Source organism: Nannobrachium achirus (assembly GCF_963921795.1).
Source record: "Nannobrachium achirus genome assembly, chromosome: 1".
Lineage (NCBI taxonomy): Eukaryota > Metazoa > Chordata > Actinopteri > Myctophiformes > Myctophidae > Nannobrachium > Nannobrachium achirus.
Genome location: NC_137810.1, coordinates 43,495,417 through 43,522,916, shown reverse-complemented (window position 1 = coordinate 43,522,916; position 27,500 = coordinate 43,495,417). Strand labels below are relative to the sequence as shown.

General features: G+C 43.0%; 1 protein-coding gene across 2 annotated transcripts in view; it reads right to left on the bottom strand.

The window, feature by feature from the left end:
• nr5a2 (nuclear receptor subfamily 5, group A, member 2) overlaps positions 1-15,912 on the bottom strand; it is a 112,880-nt gene extending 96,968 nt beyond the window's left edge. Inside the window, exons 1-3 of one of the 2 annotated variants that reach the window (XM_080724754.1) lie at positions 15,084-15,912; positions 11,750-11,868; positions 5,194-5,335 (exon numbers count right to left, since the gene is read on the bottom strand). In XM_080724754.1, the coding sequence (XP_080580880.1) occupies positions 5,194-5,335; positions 11,750-11,868; positions 15,084-15,168 (346 nt within the window). In that variant the 5' untranslated portion in view covers positions 15,169-15,912. Of the gene's footprint in view, positions 1-5,193; positions 5,336-11,749; positions 11,869-15,078 lie in introns of both variants that reach the window. The other variant, XM_080724755.1, reaches the window with a different exon arrangement.
• Positions 15,913-27,500: the final 11,588 nt, after the last annotated feature.

Here is a 27,500-nt window from a genome sequence, read left to right as displayed (position 1 = left end):
ACACACGGTTTCCCAACGTCCGTACGGAGCTTCCCATTGGCTCACAGACTTATCGACAAACAGGAAGGCCTGTGGATAACGGCGAGGGCTGCATGCGAAAAGCAAACAGGGAAACCTACGAGCCTGGAGGTCAAACCAACAGGAACGTTACGCACGTTTTCTCCCACATTCAACATCCCTGTTCAAAGTCTACACAACAGTGAGTGTACATTACCCATGCAAAGTGCTGTCAAACACAACAGAAAAACACATCAACTCAACCGTATATGTTTTTCACCGCTATTGTGTATACAGAAATCAAACGACAGGGTCTCACAGGCTAGAGCCTGTGGCTTCTTATAGCGCCGTTTTGGGGTCTGCCGCTTATGAATATATGTATGTGTTTACCGCCGCGCGTGTGTTTGTGCATGTATGTACAAACACCATATGCATGTTTATCTGCGTGTGTGTGTGTGTGTGTGTGTGTGTGTGTGTGTGTGTGTGTGTGTGTGTGTGTGTGTGTGTGTGTGTGCGCGTGCGTGCGTGCGTGCGTGCGTGTGTGTGTGTGTGTGTGTGTGTGTGTGTGTGTGTATGAGATAGTGTGTGTGTGTGTGTTTGTATCTAGAGACAGTTCAAGCCTTATGTGAGTGTCTATCCGTGTGTGCTCTACTGTATGTGTGTGTTTATGTAGAGCAATATTTATTTATTAATTATGTATGTGCGTGCGTGCGTGTGTGTGAGTGCACGGCCTCTCTCTCTCTGTGTGGGAGGTCTTTACAGGTTGTGGCAGAGAGGGGGCCCGACAGGCTCTGTTTCTCAAAGGCCCCCCGTTGGCCCCCGCCCTGACAAGCCATGAGACGGACCGCCGCAGGGCCCCCCAGCCCTGCGGCGGTCCGTCTCATGGCTGGTCAAGGCAGGGGCGGGGGGGTGGCCCCCCACCTGCCCCGGAGCAGAAAAACTTCCGCCAGCAAACAAATCAAACGCCGCACCCCCCCCGACAGCCACCCCAACACCCCTAACCACCACCAGCCACCCTCCTGTCAGCGCTATGAAACGACAAGCACTGCAACATATTCTGCCCCGTGGCCATTCACAATTAAGAGCAATTAATCTATCTTTGCATGGCAGCTTGATGGCAGAGGTTGGGGGGGGGGAGGGGGTCCAGGGAACAAGTGTTAATAGACTGTCTTTGATTCCGTCGTTCCTTCCTTGGACCGCCTGGCTTTATCTAGGAGCGGTTGTTCTCGTACATTTGCATGCCAAGGCAGTGAAGGTAAATGTAGTTCTTTTAATAATTATTCAAAAATGTCAGAATTGTTCAAGATTTTTTGAATAGCAGGATTCAATTTTGCTATTCAAAAGGAGTCCCGGGACCCCACCTTTGAGAAAGTTCTCAACCTTTTCAGGCCACGACCCCCAAAATAATCATATTTTAACTGGGGAACCCTCCACCCTGAGGAGCACTAAGAGTTGAGGCATTACATTTTGTGTAACACGGTTCTATTGTGAAAATAGCAGATCTACATGCTCACAACGCCATGTAGATCGGCTATTTTCACAATTTCTGCCTCTAATATTTGACAATTTGGCCAATGTTTAATTTGTCATTTTAGAGGTATTAAAAGACCTTAAATTGTCACTTTAGAAATGTGCAGAACTCAAGCTGTGTGTTGGTTTATTTACTGTTGAGTGAGAAAAAGAAGTTGCACATTAAGCTAATCATCTGGGAACCCCCAAAATAATTTCCCAACCCACAGGTTGAGAACCACTCAAGATTATTGATTATAGGCAGTCATTGACGAAACAGAGGAATAATGTGTGTCTTTTAGTCAGAGGGCTGTGGGTTTGAGCTGGTTGCTAATGGCTGCTCAAGACGTTGGCGATGGAAGAACCTTAAGATAATTTGACTCGTTGTGAATGGATCAGCGACTCATCAGCGACTCTGTGCCTTGAAGGTACAGCATGTGAATGTACAATAAAAAAGAGGTAGGAGTGTGTGTGGGCAAAAAGCATGACTGCCAAGGGGTAAAAACCAAGCAGTCTGGATGTGATTTGCATACATTTTAATGTTCCATTGTGGTGCATAGTAAGTAAGTTGAAGCGTTTTGCTTAGAAACCATATTATAGGAAAACATAACACCTACTTTGACTAAAGAATTTAGATAAAAGATGTAGCAAACAAAACACTCTCCGAGACTTGTACTTGTTGCCATAGAATAGCAAACAGCTAGTAGATCGTCTAATTTAGCTATTTCCCTGAACATGTATTAACATTTTGTTTTAAACTTCTCGCCTATAATGAGTCGACATACCCAAAATATAGAGTCCATGTTGGAAGTGGTTAATCCTCTTAGTGATATCATAATGATGAACATCAGGCAACATAAACCCCTAACCCACCCACCGACCCACCCACCCCAAACGGACACACATAGCCTTCAGAAACAGAGCCCCTCGAGCTATGTGTGTGGAAGGGGGAAACAAAAAAAGACCAGTTGATTTCAAATATTTTCTTTGAGCAGAAGAAGAATGTGGGTTGCTTGGCCCCTGTCCGCCCGCCGCTGTCACTTCTGGATAATTCTGTTTAAACAAGGGTTCTGACCCGCGTTCAATTCAAACACAACGCCATCAAAAAACGGACGGTAGGCCAAAAGTATCATCGTTATACCGCTCCTTGCTCCCTGCTTGCCAAAGCCCCACACTTAATCTATCACACCGTCTGACCATTTTAAGTGCACATGCGGCGCGGGCCCAGTCCGTGCACTTAGCCAAACCCCAGCCCGGTTCACACTCGCTGTCTAAACAGCACCGGAGCTATTGTTGGGTTTTCAGGAACAATTGTACAAATGAGAGGTTTCGTTCCACAAAGAGGGGCATACATATATACACACACACACACACACACACACACACACACACACACACACACACACACACACACACACACACACACATAACACACACCACTTTGGAAATGAAACGGTATACTCGGCCGTTCACGGCTCACCATTTCAAAATAAAACACAGATGGTTGTGCTCTCGAAATGTTAGCATTTTGTGGCTACGGCTTCAATACGACTCAATCACGAGCTCTGCCTTTCATTGCCCCTGCGATCATTTTGTCAGATCGTTTCAAACAGTGGAATCTCGTTTCAGAGAGAGAGAGGAACTGGTCAAATGCAAATCTGTTCAGGAAAAGACTATTGTACTCCTCCCGCTGCTATAGGTTTCCAAGAATAATAATTTCCGTTCTGACGTCGGACGATTTCCATTGCGATTCAGAGATAGTTCTCGTCGTAAAGTGATACTATATTTCGGATGGAAACTCAAATGCTCAAAGCTGTTTGTTTTTTTAAAGGCAAAAGTAGCTGGTCAATGAGATCAAAACGTATCGCAAGATCTGCTACTTTGGATGTTTTTTAGTGTGACGCTGTAGAATGATCAAATAGGATATTAATTTATGAAAATACACAAAATGTTAAAATATGATATATATATATGCATATATATATATGTATATATATATATATATATATATATATATATATATATATATATATATATATATATATATATATATATACACACACACATATATACACACACACACACACACACACACACACACACACACACACACACACACACACACACACACACACACACACACACACACACACACACACATAAGCACTTCGATTATTCAGCTAAAACATTGGGGAGCACATACAACTGACTTCTATTGTGAGTGAACAGACAAAGGACGGTGTCTGTTGTGTTGTGTTGTGTTGTGCAGCGATGGATGGATCACTCTGGCCAGAAGGTTTCCAGCTCATGCATGTCTATAGAAGCTAGGCAGCAGTCATTCTCCAACAATAGTCGTCCTGGGGGTCCGCTCGCTGTCACCACTGGCATTCAGGGGCAGAGAGGGAATTTTTTTCTCCTCGTTTTCTTTTTTAAACATATTTCCCCAGCTCTCAGTTTCCATAATTGCAAACAGACAGGCTTGCTTCTTGAAAAATATGGTACACAAAATCAAATAATATCACCATGGATCTCTTTTTTTTTCTCCCCCCATGCCATGTTTACAGCTGTTTGAGGCATGGTTTCTGCTGGACGCAGATCTACAGTGGTTGGGCGTGCCACTTATTAAATAAATGGCCAAAAAGAATTTGCAGGCCATTAATTAACTCCCAAGTAGATGGACTGCAAAATAACAATATCATTTTTTTTTAAAAGATAAAGGCCGTCTAGGGTATTCATGTTGGGGTTTTTAATGCCGCCCACACATCAGTATGCTCTGAAGTTGGCATTACTAGACTAACCAGACCGGTTTGATTTAATTTAACTCAACTGTGAATGTTGTCAATGTGTTGTTTTTGGCCCCGCTGCGGTGAGCGCTGTGTGATGTTTTGGGTATTGGCCTTGCTGGGCTTGGGGTTTTCTCTCAGGAATAACATATGGCATTGTCCAGCATGGCTTACGAGTTTACAGAGAAATGTCCTGTTGCCAAACGGACGCCCGTTTGATCCCCGCGCCACAGCCCAGCCAGTGTGTCTGTCGACAGCCAGTTATCCTGTCGGAGTACCCTTGAACAAGATACCCAGACCGTCCCCTCGCTCACCCGCCGTGACGCTATGGACAACGGTCCTGGCGCTAAATACCTCCAATCTAACGTTTATTATGTCACGCTATCAACTGCTTGAACCCTATATTGGGTTCAAGCAGTTGAACCCTATATTTGATGTGGTCGTATAACATTTTTATTTTTTTATTTTTTGGCTATTTTGGAAAATTTAACAATAGCTTCTGAAGAGTAAATTAACTGAAAGGTTTTGGGGGAAAAAAATAAGATAGTGCTTCTGAAAATTTGTAACACTTTATTATTAGCTCAGCTGATACAGAAAACCTAAATGAAAAGCTGAATTATAGAATTTCATTCCACTTTCATTAGAGAACATTTTGTGAACCCAAAAAAAAACCGATCGATTTTATATCATTATTGCTTTTTGAACACTCATGGCATTTAAATGGACATTCATATGCGCATAAACTGCCTTTGCTATAACTTTGAATATTTTTAATCAGAGGCATGGAGCTGTCAAAAGTGTTGTGTTGTGTCGCAAACACACACACACACACCCAGTGTGTGCGTGCGTGCGTGCGTGCGTGCGTGCGTGCGTGCGTGCGTGCGTGCGTGCGTGCGACGCGTACCTTCAAGCTTCATGCCGACAGTGAGGCATTTCTGGAAGCGACAGTAGGGACATCTCTTCCTCTGGGTCTTGTCGATCTGACAGCTCTGGTTCTCGATGCACGTGTAGCGCTTGTTGTTCTGGACGGTGCGCTTGAAGAAGCCCTGCGGAGGGAGAGCAATTAAGATGTCAACGCAGCGTGACCCTCTCCCCGCTACACCCCCCCTCCTTACGCCCTCACCAGCGGCAGCAGCCCCACCCCCAGCATCTGTAATTGGCCTCATTCACAGTTCACACCCGACAGATGCAGAAGAAGAAGGACATGTTGGGATAAGCGACCATGAGCGCACCGCGCATGCTGCGGCCGAGTCCTGTACACGACATGGCGACACGCTACACAGTGCAGTGGTTATATCAACCTGGACCGCGAGGATACTGCGAGTCGCGGGGCGAAACACTAACTACCTTTAACATTTTGGCTTGACTTTTTTGAAAAACATTTTAAAATAGTGAAACTAGCCGCGAGCTTGTAGATCGGCTATTTGAAGTATTTTAAAATGTTTTTTTTTTCTTTTCTTTTCTCAAAATAGTAAAAGATGGCAAAAAGGTTTAGTCATAAGGCCTAAGGCTTTAATGATAATAACATTAAACAATTGAGTTTTCAATCTGCTACCAATAAATACAAGTAGTATAAGTAGTAAAAGTATCTACTACATTAGTTCCATTGATCCAAGTGGGAACACAATGGATTGATTGATCATTAATAGCCGATCTACAAGCTCGCATCGTGAGCTTGTAGATCTGCTATGGCAGAAGTGAAAGCTTCTGAAATGTTCAAGAGGACCCTGACCCCTGACCCCTCCTACACTCACACATGCGCGCGCGCGCGCGCGCAAACACACACACACACACACACGCACACGCACACGCACACACACACACACACACACACACACACACACACACACACACACACACAGAGAGTATTCAATTCATACACACTGCAAGGAGACCAAAATCACTTCTTCAGAAACTTTATGAATTCATAACCAACTATTGTGATATAGTTACTCACACACATGTTGTTACTGCACTATAAATGCCTTTATAATCCTATATAACAATACAATTAGTTTCTTTTTTTTAAAAGAGGATGGAAATGTAATTCTAAAAGGTTATTAAAATGACATTTGTGATTCACTCTCCCATATAAAGACTGACAGACTTTACAAACACATCGCTCTATCACCCAGAGCTCAATTATTGAAAAATATGAGCATAGGAGTCAGAAAAATCCAATAAATTATATCCATAATTCACAGTTCCGGGATTACCGAGATTCATACCTGCAACGTGGAATTAATTATTAGTTGCAGTGGGGAGGGGGGAATCAAACGCGTGGGGGGGAGGGCGCATTAACGTATTCTAGATCCATAACCTAAGGGGAGAATCCTTAAAACCTGCTCTTCTCTTTCTGTGTGTGTGTGTGTGTGTGTGTGTGTGTGTGTGTGTGTGTGTGTGTGTGTGTGTGTGTGTGTGTGTGTGTGTGTGTGTGTGTGTGTGTGTGTGTGTGTGCGTGCGCACATGAATGTTTTGTTTTGATTTTGTTTTTTAAGAAATGCTACCGTCAATATCTGGCCAATCTCAAAATACAGATTTAATGGACAATCTGCACTGACTGACCCATCTGTCTGTCTGTCTGTCTGTCTGTCTGTCTGTCTGAAGCATGTTTAAAAAATGTTTTAAGTGTGCCATATCGACTTCCAAAAGGTGAGGAAACTGTGCTTCAAATAGAGAGAGGTTTCTCTCCAATTTTACAGACGAAGCATTGCTGTCAATGTCTAAACCAAACCTGTAGCACTGATGCTGACCTTTTTGCAACATGTGTAAAAGAAAACACAGAACATAAAGTATTACAGTATGTTTAGGTTAGAAACATCTCAGTTTCTCTTACAGTACGCTCATTTTGTGCAAAGCCAGATGAGAAATATTCTATAGAATACAATATAGGTTACTGTTTGTCTGCTTCTTCGTATCGGCAAATTGATTCTCTGTATGGGTACAAGTCCAAAATTTGAGGCTATAGTTCAAACCATGAGAAATCACAGGGTGGAATGGAACCCTTCAAACCTATCTGACAAATTATTTAAAACATCATTTGTTCTTTTTTCTTTTTGTAATCTAATGAATCTTTGAGGAGAAGTCCTGGTTTCTTAGAGTGCTTTCCCCTCGCTCACTAAAAAGATACTGCACTCAAAACTATTTGGCAGGGAATATTCACGCAACTCTGATCTGATCGACAGCCTTCCGTTTTGTTTTCAAAACGTGAAAACTCCCCAAAACCATGAGAAAAGGCAGAGAAATGCCCCGATACAAAGCGGATCTGCATTACAATACGTTTTGCTCTTCCTATAATGAGTGCAGACGCGAGCTATGAAAGACATGCAATCCAGCGGTTCTGCACGTCCCGAGACCACAAGGAGACCGGATTACACTTGAAAATAGCCTGTCTACTATCTGTAGATCTGCTATTTTCAGAAAAGCTTGACAATTTTGGAAAAAGAAATAGGTATATTTAAAAAAATAGGGGGTCCCTTGCTACAAAATATTTTCAACTCCGCGGCTAAAGCATATTAATTTAAGGGGGGTCCTTGACATGAAAGAGTTTGAGAAAAACAGTATACAACTGAACACGTTATCAATGCCACCAACCGACATTTTGACCTGCACTTCAAAATCCCGACTATTAACCTGAATCTCAGAGTCTACAAAATAATAATAATAATTAAATAAATTAAATGCTTCCCCCTTCGTCTGAGAATCCCTACTCTAGCGTTCGGTAACACAGTAACTAGTGTGCACTATAAAATAGAAGGTTGGAAAAAACCCTGACCCACTAAACTATACGCTGTCAAAATTGTGAGCGTTCATTTAACTCCGGGAGATGAATTGACACCGGATTTTGCAGCGAAACAGGAAAAACAGAAGCAGGAGAAAAGAAAGAAAAAAAAAGATCCAATAATTACCACCCCTAACCAGCATACCGCACATAATTCTACCTGCATGTTTTTTTTGTACCCAAGCGACCGTGAAAATAATATCCTGCCCTTTTCCGAGGTTGTTCTGAAAAATTGAAATCAACAGCGGGAGAGAGAAAGGGAAAAAAGGGCTTGGCAGATATTTTGGAGCCATGCGCACATTGTACCCTCGGATGATACACAGGAAAGATCCTCAGTGCTATTTTAGCTCTGCGTGTGTGCAAATGTAACCAAAGGGACCCTCGAGGGTCCCTTTGCTTACATTTTGTACACACTCAGAGTTGCAAATGGTCTTTTAAGTGTAGTCAAATGCTTTTGGGGACTTATAAAGTACCTCTCAAATGCAAAATAAAATGTGAGTGTTTATTTGTCTCTCGTGATTTAAATTAACAGGATTTTTACTTTCTATACTAACTTCAAATAGGGACAACAATTCACACAAAAAATAAGCACCTAAAAAGAGAGAGAGAAAAAGAGAACTGACAGCGAAAAACTGGATTCTTTACCAAATATCTACACAAACAGTGTCACAAACAACAAAGCTGTCTAGCACAAATGCAAGAAAACATAAATAGTGTACACTAATTGTACACTATTAAGTATGAGTAAAAAATAATACAGGGCTGCTCTCGAACCCTGAACCATATGGCACGTATATGAGAGAGTGAGAGAGATAGAGAGTGAGAGAGAGGGGGGGGGGGGGGGGGGGCGGTAGAGAGGTGTAAAGCTTGTTGATGTTTTGCTAACATATACGCTGTGGTTATTATTGGTTCGCTTTTGACAGACCCGCCTGTAATGAGAACTAACACGACTGCATGAGTGTGTGTGTGTGTGTGTGTACCTATATGAAATTGTTTGTCTTAGTTGCTGTCCGTGTGTGTGTGTGTATGGCGCTCGATCACTTCATAGTGTGTGTGTGTGTGTGTGTGTGTGTGTGTGTGTGTGTGTGTGTGTGTGTGTGTGTGTGTGTGTGTGTGTGTGTGTGTGGGCATGCATGTATGTGCCTGTGCTTGTGCGCATGCGTGCGTGTGCGTCTGTGTCTGAGTGGTAATGCCGGCCACGTCGACGCGCTTTTGGGGGCATCCACACACACACACACACACACACACACACACACACACATGTGTCTGTGACAGAGGTTCAACTAGTGTCTCTTTGTGGGTCTATGTGGACATTGAGCCCCCCCACCACCACCACCCACACCCACCGCGTGTGAGCGCCAACTCCTCTTTCATCCAAAACACACTGTCCCCCTCCACCACCCACAGCCCAGCCACAGCTCCCATTTGACCCTGATAAAGGAATCCTATTCACTACTGTGTTTCGGTGGGTGGTGTGTGAGTGTGTGCGTGTGTGTGCGCGCCTGCATGTGTGCGTGCAATGCCGTGCATGCCTGCGTGTGCCCATGTGTGTGCATGTGAGTGTGTGTGTGTATGTATGTGATTCGGGCCACATCCTATTGCAAATAACGGAGGTTTCCACAAAGCTGGTCGAAGGGTTTTACCCATGTATGACATGTTCAGTTCCATCGTGAATGAGATATCCCTCGTTAAAGGAAAAGACAAATAAAGAAATACGAGGGGGCGTACGGTATCCGCTGCTCTTACACAATGATGGATTACCACCAAATTAAAACAAATCATTGTGGCTTCTTTCTAAGAGCCGGGGGGAAGTGAGCAGTCAGTAAGAAGAGGATGGGTTCTCTCTGCATTTTACAGAGGCCTCGTTGTGATGTTCTCACACGCAGTAGGACCCTGTGTTAAGAGAACACGCCGCGCGTGAACAAATTAACTCGCTAGAGAGTCCGTCTTTTTGACACTCTCAGAGTTAGACGGCGTTTTACTGTGTACTGTGTGTGTGTGTAGCAGTTAGAAACAGACGTGTGTCTTTCTCGCACACTTTTCAGCTCGTCTCCAGCACACACACACACACACTAACACGGTAACACACGCACACACAAACACGCGCATGCGCGAGAACATGCGCAACGCGGGCGACACACACAACATTCCCCCACCGCATCTCAGCTCAACTGACAGACGTGTCAAACGAATTTGACTCTGCAACAACACACACGCACACCGCCCTTACAACTTTAAAACAAGAAGAAACCTTGAACGTTAATTTAACTCAGGGAGTGAACAAATGGACCCATTCGGGTCCATTTGTTCACTCTCTGAGTTAAATTAACAACTCGGGGGTTTTGAAAGTGTGTGAGCCACCAGAGCAAGAGCAGCAGCAAGCAGCGAGCGAGGGCTGGCATTGACAAGGCTCCCTTGAAGCACAATGCTCAACATCCCAAGGTCATAATATGGGGTAAAAAATCTATAACATCTGCTTTGAATAATGACCACATAGACAAGAAATGCACAGCGCAGCGTCAATACCACAGGGCTTCCATTTTTACACTGAATAATGTTAACACAAAGGCATTCATCTTTAAGCTTAATTTTCTTTTCTTTTTCACCGGTACGGTACTGACAAACAGCCGGGGTCGGGGTGACAAGAGAGAGAGGGAGAGAGAGAGAGAGAGAGAGAGAGAGAAGAGGATGGCGCTTATTAGCGTGACATTGAGCATGCGATCAGAGGCGGCCGGGGGGAAATGCATGCGGGGCAATTATATTGTTGACAGAGAGGAAAATTATAGATGAGACATCCCCGCACTTTGCTTTACAATGACCGTATTCCGAGTCTATTAACTTGAGTGGTATATTATAGGAACGGCGCTGTAAGCACAATTATAATATTGTAGGCACTTGATGAAACGTGATAACATTGAGTGGGGAGTTCTTTTTGTTTTGTTTTGTGTGTTTGTGCGCGGCAGGGCGGGCGGGCAGGCCCCGACTATTAGGGGTATAGCACTCACTCAATACACTGTGAAAAGCCTCCGTCTTAATTTAAACGCGGTTAAAAACATTGACGTTAATTTAACTCCGAAGACTGTTTAAATGGAACCAAATGGAGCTCTGAAGAGAGTGCAGAAAGGGATCCATAAAGGGTGACTCTTCTCTTCAGAGTAGTGCAAAGGTTTTGCAGCGTGGACGGTCAGTTTAAACTTCTTATTGCTTTCGCTTGCAGCTCGCACGCACAAAAAACACTGGTATTCCACACTTATCATTATTATATACTTAGGACACTTTTCCATAACGTAATAACATGTTAGTAGGAGTACACATACAGTAGTAGGGTGACTGAGTGAAAAGTGAAAGTGGGACTAGAGCAGCAGTGGTTCTCAAAGTGGGGTCCGGGAACCCCCTCCAGCCCAGGGGTCCTTGGCGGGGGTTCTATAGGGGGTCAAAAGTAGCATCAGCTACTTGAATCCTATACATCGGCTATTTGAAAACAGCCAATCTACAACCATTAGCTTACAACTTGTGAGCTTTAGATCGGCTATAATCAAAATCTCTTGAAAACTAATTTCATCTTTCAGATGGGGGGGGGGGCTCTGCGGCTAAAATACATATCAATTTGGGGGTCCTTGACATGATAAAAGACACTTGAGAACAACTGGGTATGGGGGGTGGATGGGGTTGTACCAACCTTGCAACTTTCGCAGGTGAGGAGGCCGTAGTGGTATCCCGAAACCTTATCTCCGCAAACGGGACACATCTCGTCGAGGTCTTCGTCATAAGAATAGTCCATCATTTTAAACTGAGGGGCTGCGAAATCCATGCGAAAACGCACGCACGCACGCACGCACGCACACACACACGCACACGCACACGCACACACACACACACACACACACACACACACACACACACACACACACACACACAGAATCTCTTTCAATGCAAGCAATTTATTTTCCAAATTCCAACATGTTAATTTGTCAAACTTTTCCTCCATATGAGGGGAAAAGGGGGGGAATGAATGCTTTGAGTTATTTGATGTGTAGGGTAATTTTGGACTGGACGATATTATAGCCTAACCCATATGTTTGGGAAGGGCTTGAAAGCACATTATTACCATTTATTTCTCTGTGTTGGCGCTCTGGTTGCAGACAGACAGACAGACAGACAGACAGACAGACAGACAGACAGACAGACAGACAGACAGACAGACAGACAGACAGACAGACAGACAGACAGACAGGGCAAACCAGCATGAAAGTGAAGCTCATAAATATTCATGAGTCTAAGTCTTGTGAAATCGCGTGGGAAACGGCGAGATATTAGAGTTAAGGATTCGAGGAGAGAGAAGAGGAGAAAAAAAATGTTATCCTACCGCCCACGGACAAAATGAAGACACGCAGAAACATTCTGCTCTTTAGGCGACAGAGAGATATTTAACTAGATGTAACATTATTCAAAAAATAAATTCCAAATGGACTTGAGGAATCGAACCAACAACTAGGCCTATATATATATATATATATATATAGACCTATATATATATCCCCTGTGTGTGGTTTTGTTAAATATAATGCGTGCACACACACAGGTCATTTTATTGCATTAGTTTTACAACTCCACAGAAATAGTTGCATTTGCATTGATGATGATAAGAGCACTGTAATGGCAGCGCTAAGCAAACACCTGGGCTGGCATTTTACAAGGAGTGCACGCGCATTTATTGTTCCAATAAAAAGCACTCGAAGATCGAGCAGGGGGGAAAAAAAATCACAATTACACTTTTCAAATGTTTGTTTACTCGACCCGAAGCTTTCAAGGCGGGGGCCTTGACACAATATTATATCTACTCTATACGTGTTTTAAATGATTAGGCTACAACAATTCTCTGCTGGCCTGCAGCAACACTTTTGCTCATAAATATGTGTTCATTTCTGTTGCTGGTTGAGTGGCTATCTGCGCTATCACTTTTAATCAAGCGCAACAAGTTCTCCACCACACGAGAAAGCTTTTCGTTTAGAATTATTGTTGTTGTTATTTTTGTTTTAAATCACAACACATAATGTGAACTGAAATGTGATTTCATTGTGATTATGATTTAAATCGGTGGTTCCTAAACTTGTTTAGCTCGTGACCCAAGACAGAAATTATACACGTTTGCCCAAACTAGTGAAAATAGCAGATCTACAAGCTCACAACGTGGCGCAAACAGCTTCTTGGGCTATTTTCACTAAACATTTGTTTTCTAATTCATGGAGTTTCTTAGATTTTTCTTTTATTTGTTTATGACATTACTTAGAAAAACACGTTTTTAATCACGAAAAACTTGGCTTTTTTGGGGGGGAATGTTTTCTTTTTTTTAAATAACAAAATGTAGAAAATTAAGGGACCCATAAAAAATGTGTCTGCGAGCGACAAATGGGTCCCGAGTCCCGACCCAGTGTTTGGGAAACAGTGAATTAAAATAACGAATATAAAATGTTATTACCAGGGCCTCGTATAGCGATAGACGGTGTCCAATCCAATATAACGGGATAGCTCTACACCTGCATGCAGACCGCTGTACTTCCACTTCGACGGGAAAAAAAACAAGTGTATAGGCCTACTTAACACATGTTGATCCGTTCTAAATCCCTGCTACTTTGTTGATTTATTTTTTTCTTTTCTTTTCTTTTTTACCCCGCGTGCGTAAACCACAGATCAAGGCTGTATAAACCACTCCTCGTCCTTATCAACCTGTCCATAAACTATAGGGTCGGTCTAATTGATCTGCAAGGGTTTATATGGCTGTGGACTGAATGAATGAATGAATGAATGAGTGAGTGCATGACCTATAGCCGCTCTGTGGGATTTGAAGAGTTAATCCTCACTTTACAATCAACTGAAAACTTCTGCATTAACTCGTTTATAAATTAACAAACAGAAATGATAATAAATAAAAACACAAGGTCACATTATTTTTAAATGTAATTGAATAGCCTTCTAGGCAGTGATTTATAGAGTTAATGATCTGGTCAACTGAGAGAGAACTAAATAATTAAATCTAGTCTAATCAGTGCATCAAATGTGCCTTCACTATACCGTGGAGGCTACTGTTTCATACACTGTGGGTTTATTTCAGATCTCATTCGTGGACTTATTTTAGTGAGATAGAATTGCATTTGCAACTGCTGCTCAGATTTCTGTCATCATAACGTATTAAAAAAATATATAAGTTTAGAACTGCTCGTCTATCTCAATATGCATCGTTTAAAAAACAAGAAAATCCAGAATTAGCAAAACAACAACAACAAAAACACATCGAAAGACGAACAAACGGATGCGGATTTCTTAAAAAAAGGATTAAAGGATTTTGAGGATCAAGCGCAATAAATTTAACAATCATAATTTGTACCAGAATTAACACACAAAGTTGACTGGTTATAATTGACATAACTCGTTCCCTCCGGGAGGTTTCGTTTGATTTGCTACATTTGAAGACGAGGAATTATAGTCCCTGGTGTTTGTGACAACACAAGCAAATGTCCAGTTTATTTGACAGGTGACAGAAGCTAAAAAATATATAGGCTACAACAACTGGACGTTCTGGAAGGAGGAAAAACGCTAAGTTGCAACAAGGCTATAATAACCATAAAGTTAAAACTTTATTTAACTACAGAACTAGCCTACATGCACCGTCAGCCAGTCGCTCTTTACGCACACGGGGACCAGGGCGACAGCGGCACGGTCGGCACCTAAAACTCACTCAAATGAAACCTTATCCCCTTACAACGCTAATCCCCATACACCCTCTATTTTCTATAGGCCTACTTTCAAAAGTGTGGCGTTTGTTGAGGAATTTCCAACTTGAACCCTAATAAATAAAGGTCTGTAAACTCAGAGAGTTGTACAAATGCAACCAAATGGACCCGCGTTATGGTACAACTCTCTGGGAGTTTGAAATGGAAAGATCTGAGAACCAGCTGTCCTACATAAAATTGGGAGTCTTAATTTAATATATAACAGGAGGAAACTGACCTTACCTTGCATGTTTCGTGGCATGTGCCCGTGGTGTTCTCCATGCGATCGGACGACTCCCAGAGATTCCGTGTCGAATTTGGGCAGCATGACAGCTCAGCCCGGCCTGACGGGGAGACTCTCCGATCCGACCCGCCTGGTGTTGGGGGACACCTGGACAGGACGGGGGCGACCGGAGCAAAGCGATCTCTCTCGGTGTGTGGTGTGTTGTCTCTCTCCGCTGGAAAAACAACAATCTTCTTGATCGAGGCTGAACTCAAGAAGCGCAGTCTCTGTCGTTGGTCTGGGAGTTGTGCTCTTCGGATCTTCAGGTTACATAGCCGCAGCAGTAGAAGCTATACGTCTCCAAAACAGCGGCGCATGAATTATGAGTTCATCTTTTATTTATTTCAGTGCTTCCTATTGCGCAAAAATAAAGAAATAACCCTGCTATAAGCGGGTCGATAGCGTTGCGCGCGATTGCAATATCGCAGCTAAGACTTGCAACTGATTTTGGGATGATGACAAGAAAGGAAGAAAAAAAAACGTCAAATCTTGCACGGACACTGGTAGAAATGAACAGGCATGAGAAAGAAAGCAGTTTGTTTTGTTTTTTTGGAGGTGCACAAGACAAGCTGACTTGGACTAAAGTCCCGTTTGGGATGGCCTTTTCAACACCCCTTTCCTCCCCCCCGAAAAAAGTCTTTTGGACTCGGCGCTCAAACAACAGAGCAGGAGTTACAGCGATCTGAAGTGTCAGTGCGTAACTGGAACTTAGTGACAGAGACGCGGCTGGGCTGGCTGTGCTGTGTGGCTTCACCGGGCGGCCCCTCCTTCGCGCTTCGTTCCAAGCCGGACTCGGTGTCTGTGTGAGCGGATGATCCGCTGCTGGATGTGAGCCTCAGCCCCTCTGCCTCGCTCCGCGACGCCATTGGACCCGGGCAGTGATGTCAGTCGTCTGACATCACTCTCCGCGGCCAATGGGCGCTGCGGACAAGCCGCCGTCTCTCCAAACAGTCCCGCCCCCTCCTACTCCCCTCCCCTCCTCTCCAGTCTGGACGGTGGGGCTCCGCTCTCCTCTCCTCTCCTGTCCCTCTGTATCTCAGCTGTTTCTTAAACGCCCGCTTAATGAATGCAGTTTCAAAGCGTTCATTCGTCCAAACCACCCGAATCTGACCAGACCACTGGACCCCCCGCTGTGACTGTGCGCACATGCAGGTGACAACAATGATACATGATTATGATGCAGGTGTGTAAGCGTCACAAATTAGAGAAATGTGTGTGTGTGTGTGTGTGTGTGTGTGTGTGTGTGTGTGTGTGTGTGTGTGTGTGTGTGTGTGTGTGTGTGTGTGTGTTCACAGTTTTAAATTAAATGTCTGTCTGTCTTTCTTTCTTTCTTTCTTTCTCTCTCTCTCTCTCTCTCTCTCTCTCTCTCTCTCTCTCCTCTCTAGTCTCTAGCTATCAGCGCAATCTAACCCAATTAAGAAATAACTATATAGGCTACCTATTACCTAAATATAAAACGCCCAATTAAACGTATGTCTATAGCAATATTACAGTTCTGGAGTTGTTGCGATGTGGACACAAGGTGAACTCTGGCCTAGTCTCAACCCACTGAACCCATGGCTTTATTTACTTCGTTAAATATCTCTTATTAAGGATTGTAGGCTATATGTTAAAACGCGTCACAGCTGCTGCCCTACTGTGATTTACTGTGCTGCATCAATTAACCAGAAAAAACAAACCAAACAAGACACCTTGCTGTGCGTGGGTAGCCCTACACATGGACTGTTTTACACTCGCGGTGCGTTTTGTTTTGGCCTGACCTCAGTGGAGGTTGTCATGCAGAGAAGCGTGTCACCACAACCTAAAGGTTATGGAGGAGCAGAGGTCACAGTCACACATAGTTAGCTGAGGAGGGTCGAGGTGTGCGTGTGCGCGCACATGCCATAGACCCACACAGCGGAACAGCGCACTCACACCTGCTTCATGGTAAAAAAAAATATATATAGTCTATATATATTTTTTAAATAAATAATAATACAATTATAGCAACTTCAAATGTGGAAAGAAATTAGCATTTTGAACACTGGCAACAATTGAATCCATATTGCGATGCGTGACACCGCGGTTACAAAAGGGTCTGCATTATTATGGCAGTTGAGTTTAAATGACAAAATCCTAATTTTGTTAGGAGAAGAATTCACGCACGCACGCATGCACTGTACACACGCATGCGCGCGCCCTAACCCTAAACCCTAACACTAACACACACACACACACACACACACACACACACACACACACACACACACACACAGACACACACATACACACACACACACACACACACACACACACACACACACACACACACACACACACACACACACACACACACACACACACACGTTCTCCGTAGGTGGCCAAACAATAATTTCAGAAATATGCATATGAACCATGTATGAACATATCATAGGCCTATACACTGCTGTGCATATTTCTCTTAACCTCTTAAACTCTATAGCCTACAAATCTCTTCACCCCAAAATAGCAGAATAAGGCTCACAACAATGCATTGTGTTGAGATGCGTTGCTTGTTGATCGGCTATTGCTGGCTCTCCAGAATAAGCTCAAGTGGTACTGGTTACACTGATATGGCCCAACACCACACCATTGATTGATTGATTGAAGACTTTATTAGAAGTTTGCATAGGAAAAGGTACAGTTTCATGACGGTACAGTTCACTGGTACAAGGTCTACTAAAAGGAGATCCATGAAAAGACTAAGCTTATTTCCACTGGAAACCATTGAAGTATCTCATATAACATTGAATGACAGACAAATAGAACACAGTACTATGCAGTAGATATGTAAAGAAAAACAAAAAAGAAAACAGTAAGTCTAAATAAACAGTATATACAAAGAAGGGGCAGGGGAGGGTAGGGTTGGGCTAGGTTAGTTTTTTACCAGTTGCGAATGGCTGCTGCCTGTAAGTGATTCTTCAGGGCAATTTTAAAGGATGCTAGTGATCCACACTCCTTTATGACCTTCGGTAAGGCTTTCCACATTTTGGTGGTATAGCAGAAAAAGGAGTTTGACCCTTTGTTGGTTTTGACTCTGGGTTGAAAGTGATCTGTGGCGCTGCCTCTGGTGTTGTAATTATGGACATCCTTAATGTTTATAAAGTATTTTGACAGGTACTTGGGTATCATAGTGGTGTAGTGTAACTCCACACTGCCCACTTGTGCCAGGGTTTACACTACAAGGACCTGGGTAGAGTGGAGTGAAAGTGGTACTAAACGTGGTACTAAAAAGTATCCAATCCAGATCCCAGAGTAGGTCTGAGCAGGCCAAACAGGGCCAAACACTTCATAATGACTGATCACTCACTGACTTTTCATTTAGACCACCAGGATATAGCTGTAATACATGATAATAGATTATATTGTGTTTATAATCACTGTTATAATCTATTATATGTATTATAATTATCATAGTAATATTAATACTGTGTAGTGTATCATAACCACAGTTATAATCCATTATAGTGCATTATAATTAGGATAGTTGTAATACAAATTTATATTGTATTATAATCACAGTTAAAATGGTCAGGTTGTTTCTTATAGGGGTACTTTTTTGTAATGGAAAATGTAGATATTTCTATGTGGTGAGGTGTAGTGTCCCTAAAGCTGCAGTCGAAAAAGGGCTATACACAGACAGACACTCTCTCTCTCTCTCTTCTCTCTCTCTCTCTGTCTCTCTCTCTCTCTCTCTCTCTCTCTCTCTCTCTCTCTCTCTCTCTCTCTCTCTCTCTCTCTCTCTCTCTCTCTCTCTCTCTCTCTCTCTCTCTCTCTCTCTCTCTCTCTCTGTGTGTGTCTCTCTATTTCATTTCAGTGACCTGCTCTCAACCTATCTCTGCCAAACCTATCAGCAGCATCCCTTTTAAATGCTTTGCTGGGATTGGCTCAGGTGGTCCCCCAAGGGGAGGAGGAGTCATAGGCTGATAAGGTGTGTGTGTGTGTGTGTGTGTGTGTGTGTGTGTGTGTGTGTGTGTGTGTGTGTGTGTGTGTGTGTGTGTGTGTGTGTGTGTGTGTGTGCGTGCGTGCGTGCGTGCGTGCGTGCGTGCGTGCGTGCGTGTGTGTGTTGTGGGATTATAAAATGACACAGAAACTGATAAAGAATCGTTTATCAGTTTTTGTAGGGTTTGTAGTTGCCAAATCCTTCTTTCTTTCCTTCTTCCATTTAATGCCAAATAACATGGGAATTAGAATGGACTTTTGCATGAGAGAGAGATAAAGAGATGGAGAAAGTGAAAGAGGGAGAGAGGGCATATCTGTGCATGTGTAACGGGTGAGAAATGAACAGACACAAAGGGAGGGAGATGGCCAGAGTTTTTAACCTGCATGGAGGAAGGGGTTGGAGGGGGGGCAATAAATCCTTGTTTACTATGAGAGCCTAGTGCAGAGACAAACTGATATGAAACACACACACACACACACAGACAGGGACATGCTGGGCCCCTGATTCAGCCCGGGAAAAAGAGTTGGAGAGGCCCTCATTTTATTTTCTTCTTTTTTTTGTAGTTATATTTTGTCGTTGTCAGGTGGAAACCTTGTATGTCCAAAACCGTTTGTTTTGTATTTATCATTTTAAAAATGATTTAAACTAGTGAAAACAGCCGATCTACAAGCACACAACGCCTCGCACCGCGAGGAGTTGTGTGCTTGTAGATCTGCTGTTTTCACTACTTTTGTGCAACAGCCTTGTAAGATGAAGCAGGGCTTATACATTTGAAACTTGGAGATACGAGGTTTCTGCCCGACAGTGACGATTTACTTTGTTGGCCGCCCAGCCCCCAAAATGGAACGAAGGCCGACATTTTATTTTACATTTTTCCTAATGGCCGGCCTGGACCGGCCGGGAATGAACCGGCCGTTCGGGAGTTGTCCCGCTTTTCCAATGGCCAGCACATCCCTGCACACAGAGTACAAAGAGAGAGAGAGAAAAAGAGAAAACTGAACTGAGGCAGTGTTGTTGTGACCATAGGTCGCATTTAGTATGAAACCTGCAGATCATGTCCGTCCCTCCGTGCGTCACGCCTCAAGTCATGCTCCATATATGGCCAAGACAACTCCATATATGGAGCTGGCCAATACCTCTACATCTGACCTCACGGACGCCTCTTCTCGCCCTCAGGGCGTCTTGTTGTCAGTGTTCAGTGGTTCTCAAACCTTCAAAATGAGTGGGCCCGTGCATTTTCAGAGCATGTGTTGGAGGAGGTGGCAAACGTCACATCAAAGGAAGGCAGTAATATCACACAGGGGTCAAACTTTGGACTGACCCCACCCCCCAACCCGTCACGTTTGTGGACGCACGTGATTGGCTGCCGTTCACGTTTTATCAGAGAGAGAGAGAGAGAGAGAGAGAGAGAGAGAGAGAGAGAGAGAGAGAGAGAGAAAGAGAGAGAGAGAGAGAGAGAGAGAACAAGATAGGGAGAGAGAGTGCGAGAGAGAGAGAGAGAGAGAGAGAGAGAGAGAGAGAGAGAGAGAGAGAGAGAGCAATTGGCTGACACCCAACAGCAACAGAGTACATAATCTCTGGCGCTCAAAACACAACACAACATATTTTCAATCATTAACACATGTATAGCTCATATACAGTATTATATTGGATGTGATATGTTAATATTGTTCATTTCACACTTACCAGTGGATTACCTCTGGAGATTCAAGCACTTGAACCCAATAGCATCCATATTCTGCGAGGGAGCCAAAGATAGCCGATCTAAAAGCTCACAAGCAAGCTCACAAGCTTGTAGATCGGCTATATTTGTTAAAGACTTTGGTGTAGAGTCGACGAACAAAATGGTGTCCAAGCCAACTCAGGTCCAGTTTACTAAGTCTAGATTTGGTTAATGGTAAAATGGTAAAAGTGTGTGAGCGTGTTTGCATGCACGTGTACACAAATGAATACTGTATCTGTATTAATTTCTGTGTGTAGATTTGAGTGACTGTGTGTGTCTGTGTGCGTGCATCCGTGCGTGCATTTGTGTGTTTATGCGTGGTGGGTGAGTTTTTATGATCCCATACCAGCGTACAAACTTGCATTATTGCACGAGTGCATCGCTTATAGATAGATAGACCTTTATTATCCCAAGGGGGAAAATCAGTAAATACACTGATACTGATACTCTTGCGCCTGTACAAAGACCTGTCCTGCCTAAATGCCTATTGTAAAACCTGTAAATTGAATGTGCATGTGTGCTACTTTTTTTTAAAATCCGTCCACGCATGCTTGCAACGTGCGTGCAAGCGTATCATCTGTTAGATAATAGTCCTAACATCACTGCGGTGACAATAGGCTGAGAACTGGTCCGGTTCCACACACACTAACATCATTAAATGCTAATCAACAACACGGCCAACATGACCCGGCCCGGTTCACAGCCAGGAAATCACCGCGTTTACTCCGCTATTCCGACACCCTCCGGTCCCCTATGGATGATGTCATCTAGGCTATACCATGATCAGTCACACCGGAAATACTGAGGGACATGAATCGCACTGGAAAATCCTCGGTGGCCTTTTAAACCCAGTGATTTCAGTCTATAAGACCCCAATCTAGTGTTAATTTAACTCTGAGAGTGCACAAAATGGAACCAAGCGGACCCGTTGTGCACTCTCAGCAACCTTTTCCACCGCCGTTGAACAGATTCCGTTCTTTTTTCCCCCACCTAATTTTGAACCAGTTCACAGTTTTCCACTGAAAATGAATTGATTCAGAATCAGAACCATAAAAGTTGGTTCGGAACTGAAACAAAAAAAAGACGTTTTTTTTCTTGCTCTGAACTCTGAACCAAGTGGGCATGTCACTATTTTACAGGTTGGAAGATGCAGATGTGAAATAAACATTGGCAAAATCACACGAAAAATCATCCTGAAAAAAGAAAAGAAAAGGGAAACTGTAACAGCCAATGAATTTCCCCTGTGAAATGGATACTTTGACCGGTCATATTCGACACATTGCTGACCAGGCCTGGAAACCAACATGGCAGGTTCCCAGACCCGAATCTTTAATGATTCTGCTTAAAACTGTTGCAAACCAAAGCAAAGTTATTTTTGTGGAAAAGGGGCCTCAGAGTTACGGACCTGTAAGGCTCTATTTGGTTCCTTAACTATCAGTCATTTAAGATGGGGAGATTGGGGACCCTCTGGAACCACTTCAAGGACCATTGTGGGTCCCTGGACCCTACATTGAGAACCATTGGTTTAAATACCTTGTTGTCATTATGGGTGAGGAATTTCAATTATCTAAGAAAAAAAAAAAGAAAGATTCAAAAGTAAATCTACAAGCTCAGAGTGCGTTGTGTGAGCTTATAGATCAGACTAATAATAGGGGCTAAAGTGGTGTACTGACACTGAGTGTAAACATTGACCTGTAAGGGTCCCAGAGTTAAATGAACATTAAGGATCATTAACAGTTTTGCACGTTTCATATTGATTTGAACACTAATAGAGGCCTTTCATGCTAATGTTTCCCCTTGCATGGCTGCAACTATCGATTGTTTTCGTAGTGATTCAAGAATCAAGTTCAAGAAGGTTTTATTTGTCACCAACTTATACAAGTACGAGTAGCTGGGACTTGTTCCACAACAGTTGAGCTAACATTCTAAACATATAATATATATTAAAGCCAAGAGAAGGAATATTAAAATAATAACAATATAAAGTGAGTACAAATACTGTAGGTTCTTGTCAGACAAGGTATGATAGCTTATCAATTAGCAGTAGTCCAAGTGATTATTCCATTGATACCTTTTTAGAATAATTGAATACTTAGATATAGCTGATCTGCAAGCTCAAAAAGCATAGCGATGCAACGCATTGTGAGCTTGATTGTGATTTTTCACTATATTTAAAATTAGTTTGATATTTCTTTTCAACGTTCGGTTTCACCTATGATGGCGTGCCCAAAATAGGGATCAAATATTAATGCACAGCACAGCCTATATATTTTTTCTATAATTCAGTGGTTCTCAACTGGTGGTCCTTGAGGGGGTTCCAGGTGGTCCCCAGCTAAATTTAGAATTATTCTTTTGATCAACGTTTGCCTGCTATCTCTTATAGGTACCACTTCAACACAGCATGGAATTGTGGTTAAAATCTTATCCGACGACAACAAATATAATGTTCTAAGCTTTGGATCTGAGAGGATAAATGTCATCACATGGTGGTCCGCGGCTCAAACGCAGAATAAATAATGGACCTTGATATGAAATGGGTTGAAAACCATTGCTATAATTGATTGAATCAATTAGTTTGATTAACAGCTGCAGCCATTGACCACCAGGCACGTGCACACATACTGTAGATATAAAAGGGGCTTGAGCCCTTTCCCTTTTATCCGTCTGTAAAAAGTGACCTCTCCATACCATGCATGCAGTTTTCACTATGGTGAAAGAAATGCAAATGTCCTCTTTCCATGCCATAACTGAAGGCAGCATTCAAAAGAATTGCCTTGTCCAAACTCTCCTGAACTATTCAAGTTGCATTCAGCAGCATCTTATTTTGAAAGAATTGCCCTCTCTGTGTAGAAATCCATGCTGTACGCCACATCTCCAGTATTGACTTGGTTATGCTTAGTTCAGTGTGGTATCAAGCACCGAAAATTGCCGACCTCCAAGCTCACAATGCGCCGCGCTGTGACGCGTTGTGAGCTTGGAGGTCTGCTATTTCCGATATTTCCACCAAAAGGCCCTTTTAGATATTTAAGCCCCTGTCTCTCTCTCTGCACGTCCCTGTTGACCACTATAGGTCCAGGACTGCAGGGCAGGGGTTTGTTGTGGAAGTGAACCAGCAGCAGCAGATCACAGGAGAGCAGGAGGTGCAACAGGGAGGTGTTGACACAGTGCTGCAGGAGATAAACCTACTGGGGGCTCTCTCTCTCTGTGTGTGTGTGTGTGTGTGTGTGTGTGTGTGTGTGTGTGTGTGTGTGTGTGTGTGTGTGTGTGTGTGTGTGTGTGTGTGTGTGTGTGTGTGTGTGTCTGGACACTATCAGCATCCACTTAGGGTTGTCAGTAACTTGCTTTCAACAGAGAAAACATTCTGCATACACGCGTGCACGCACGCAAGCACACACACTCGCTCTCTCTGTCTTAGACTCTCTCTCTCTCTCTCTCTCTCTCTCTCTCTCTCTCTCTCTCTCTCTCTCTCTCTCTATTTTCGAAAAATATAAAACAAACAAAGAACAATTAAGAATAAATATACAATATGCTTTGGAAAATTGTCAGAAATAATGTAAAGTATACCTGATTTGAACAGGCACAGCAGCACGGTACATCAGACCTAAAATTACACCCTTCAACTTCTTGTTTATGCCCACAAATGATTGGCTATCCAAAGGTTTGTAGCAATTTGTAGCAACTGTAGAAATATTCTGCTTTAAATGTCATGACATGCAATAACATTTAAGGCGGTGACCACTGACAGGGGTCAAACCTGTCAACTTTCAGACACGGGCCGGTCTCTTTAATCACTCACACAGCTCCTATACTGACTGCAACACAACACACAACCATATTAAACCGTTTAATGGTGTTACCCCTCACACATACATGCACGCAAGGCGCACGCATGCACGCAAGAAATCACTTATCGAGCACACGTTTATACTTGCTTACAAGTCCACACATGAAAAACCGCACAGACACACCTTCATTTACACACACAAAAACCTGCATTACTGTAACACACAACAGGCATGCACACATGCACACACATGCAGGCACACATGCACACGCAAAGGGCAGGTTACTGTACTACCGCAGGTCAAGGCTCCGTACTTCTACATGTCTGATGAAATGTCAATCAAATGGAAGAACGAGATGGAGGGGGAGAGATGGGTGGGGGTGGAACTGGAGGGAGAGGGGGAGGGGGGGGGGTGGAGGGAGAGAGAGAGAGAGAGGATGGAGGGATGGAGAGGGGTGGAATGGCCCATCTGACCTCCGAGACGGAGAGCGAGAGGAGGGTTCATAGAAGGATGGAGAGAGATGAGAAAAGGAGGGGAAGGAGAAGGATCGAGAGAAGAGGAATGAATGAATGAGTGAGGATGAAATCGAAAGCAGAGAGAGAGAGAGGGAGAGAGAGAGAGAGAGATAGAGAGATAGAGAGAGAGAGAGAGAGAGAGAGAGAGAGAGAGAGGGGGAAACTGGAGAATCAAGAAAGACAGACAGGCAGACAGACAGGCAGGCAGGCAGATGAAAGGGAGGGGGTGATAAATGTGTGAAGGTTTTAAGAAAGTATGATAATACGCGCGCGCGCACACACACACACACACACACACACACACACACACACACACACACACACACACACACACACACACACACACACACACACACACACACACACACACACACACACACACACACACACACACACACACACACACAGTTCCCTAGAGTAAACAGCAGGTCCTGGGAAAGTTAAGGGATGTGCAGCGATCATGACTCATGCATGAGTTATCACCTGCGCGCACACACACACAAACGCACAAATGTACACACACACACACACACACACGTGCACACGCACATGCACACGTGTGTTGTGCCCCACTGACTCACCTCTCTATCTGTCTCTTTCTCTGCATTAACTATTATATTGATGTAATTTTACATCTATCATCAGAGTGTTCTGCATCTCTTAACACTGACAGCTTGTAATAATGTTGCTGATGCAGGAATTTAAACGGCTTCTGCAGATGCACTCAAAGCAAGTCCCTCTGGACCAGACCGGTGGCTAGAACCACTTTCAACCTGCATGCATTTCCATTTCTTTGGGCATGAAATTATACGTGAAACATTTCTAATGAAATTGCAAACAATCTCCAAAATCTCCAACAAACGTTGCGATTTCTTTTCAAATAATCTTCAGAAATGGTCTAATAATGATCTACACATTGTGTCCTGTAGATCAGCTATTTTTTGATATTTCTTCAGTGGTGTAAAGTAACTAAATACATTTACTCAAGTACTGTATGAAGTACAATTTTGAGGTAGGCCTATTTGTACTCTATTTCCAATACTTTTACTTGTACTCCACTATTGTACTTTTATTCCAATACATATTTGAAAACTGTTACTAGTTATTTTGTAGAGTTTGATTATTATTACAAAACATAAATTAACCACTTCAGCTCTAAATACATTCCGTCCGGAAAACTTGAAATGGAACATTCTGTCTATTGGGTTCTTGTACTTTTGGTACTTCGAGTACATTTTGATGCCAATACTGTTGTACTTTTACTCAAGTACATTTTGAAATCTGAACTTTTACTTCTTTATTGCAGTATTGATACATTTACTTAAGTAAAACATTTCAGTACTTTTACCACAACTGAATTTCTTATGCCTGGTTAATGCCTAGGCTGATGTCGAGGTTCTGGTTCAGTAAAACGCCCCTGAAAGGTGCCCACTTGATGACCCCCACGCATGCACACACACACACGCACACGCACACGCACGCACACGCACACGCACACACACACACACACACACACACACACACACACACACACACACACACACACACACACACACACATTCCAACACACATAGGTGCAGAGCTAAAATAAGCAGAAGGGACAGTTACATCACATCCCGTGTACTGTATAAAGTAAGTCTGACTCTGTTGAGAAAAGTAGTACAGTTAAAAATAGACATTCCACTACAAACACACTGTACAATACAATACAATACAATACAATACAAAACACTACAGCACAGGTAATGGTGGAAGAAAAAGTAAAAGTAAGTACTACAAATTACTTTTAAATTATTTTCAAACATTTTCGAAAAACATTTCCAAATCGAACACTTGTACAATGAGGTTTGAATTGGTTGATGTACACAGTCTAAATCTGCAACTCATCTTGTAACTAAAACTGTCAAATAATTGATGTGTTGAGTTGCGGCATAGATTTGCCATTGAAATAGAGAAGTTTGAAAATAAAAATAAAAGTAATTATTATAAATGAAAGCGTCATTATGTACTTACTAATTAATACAATTCAATTTAGTATGGTATAGATAGATTTATTTGGTGTGGTATATATAGAGTATGTTAACTCTCCTACTGCCAGATTATTTATTTATTTATTGGGTCTGGCGCCATCAAAAAGCGGCTTACCTTTGCGACGTTATAGTAGATAGACAGACAGACAGACATTTATTTATTTTTATTTTTTTTGGTTGTGCAATAGTGCACTTTGGTCTGCCAGGCAGCAGAGGGCGGCCTCATGCGAGAATGAATGTGAATTGTCCTGCTATGTGTTGCCGTACATTCAGAGCAGTCACTGGCTACAGAGCCTCCGGGCCAGAGGAAATCAACAAGGAAGTGAATTGTTCTCCGTTGATCTAACGCATAATGGATTTTTT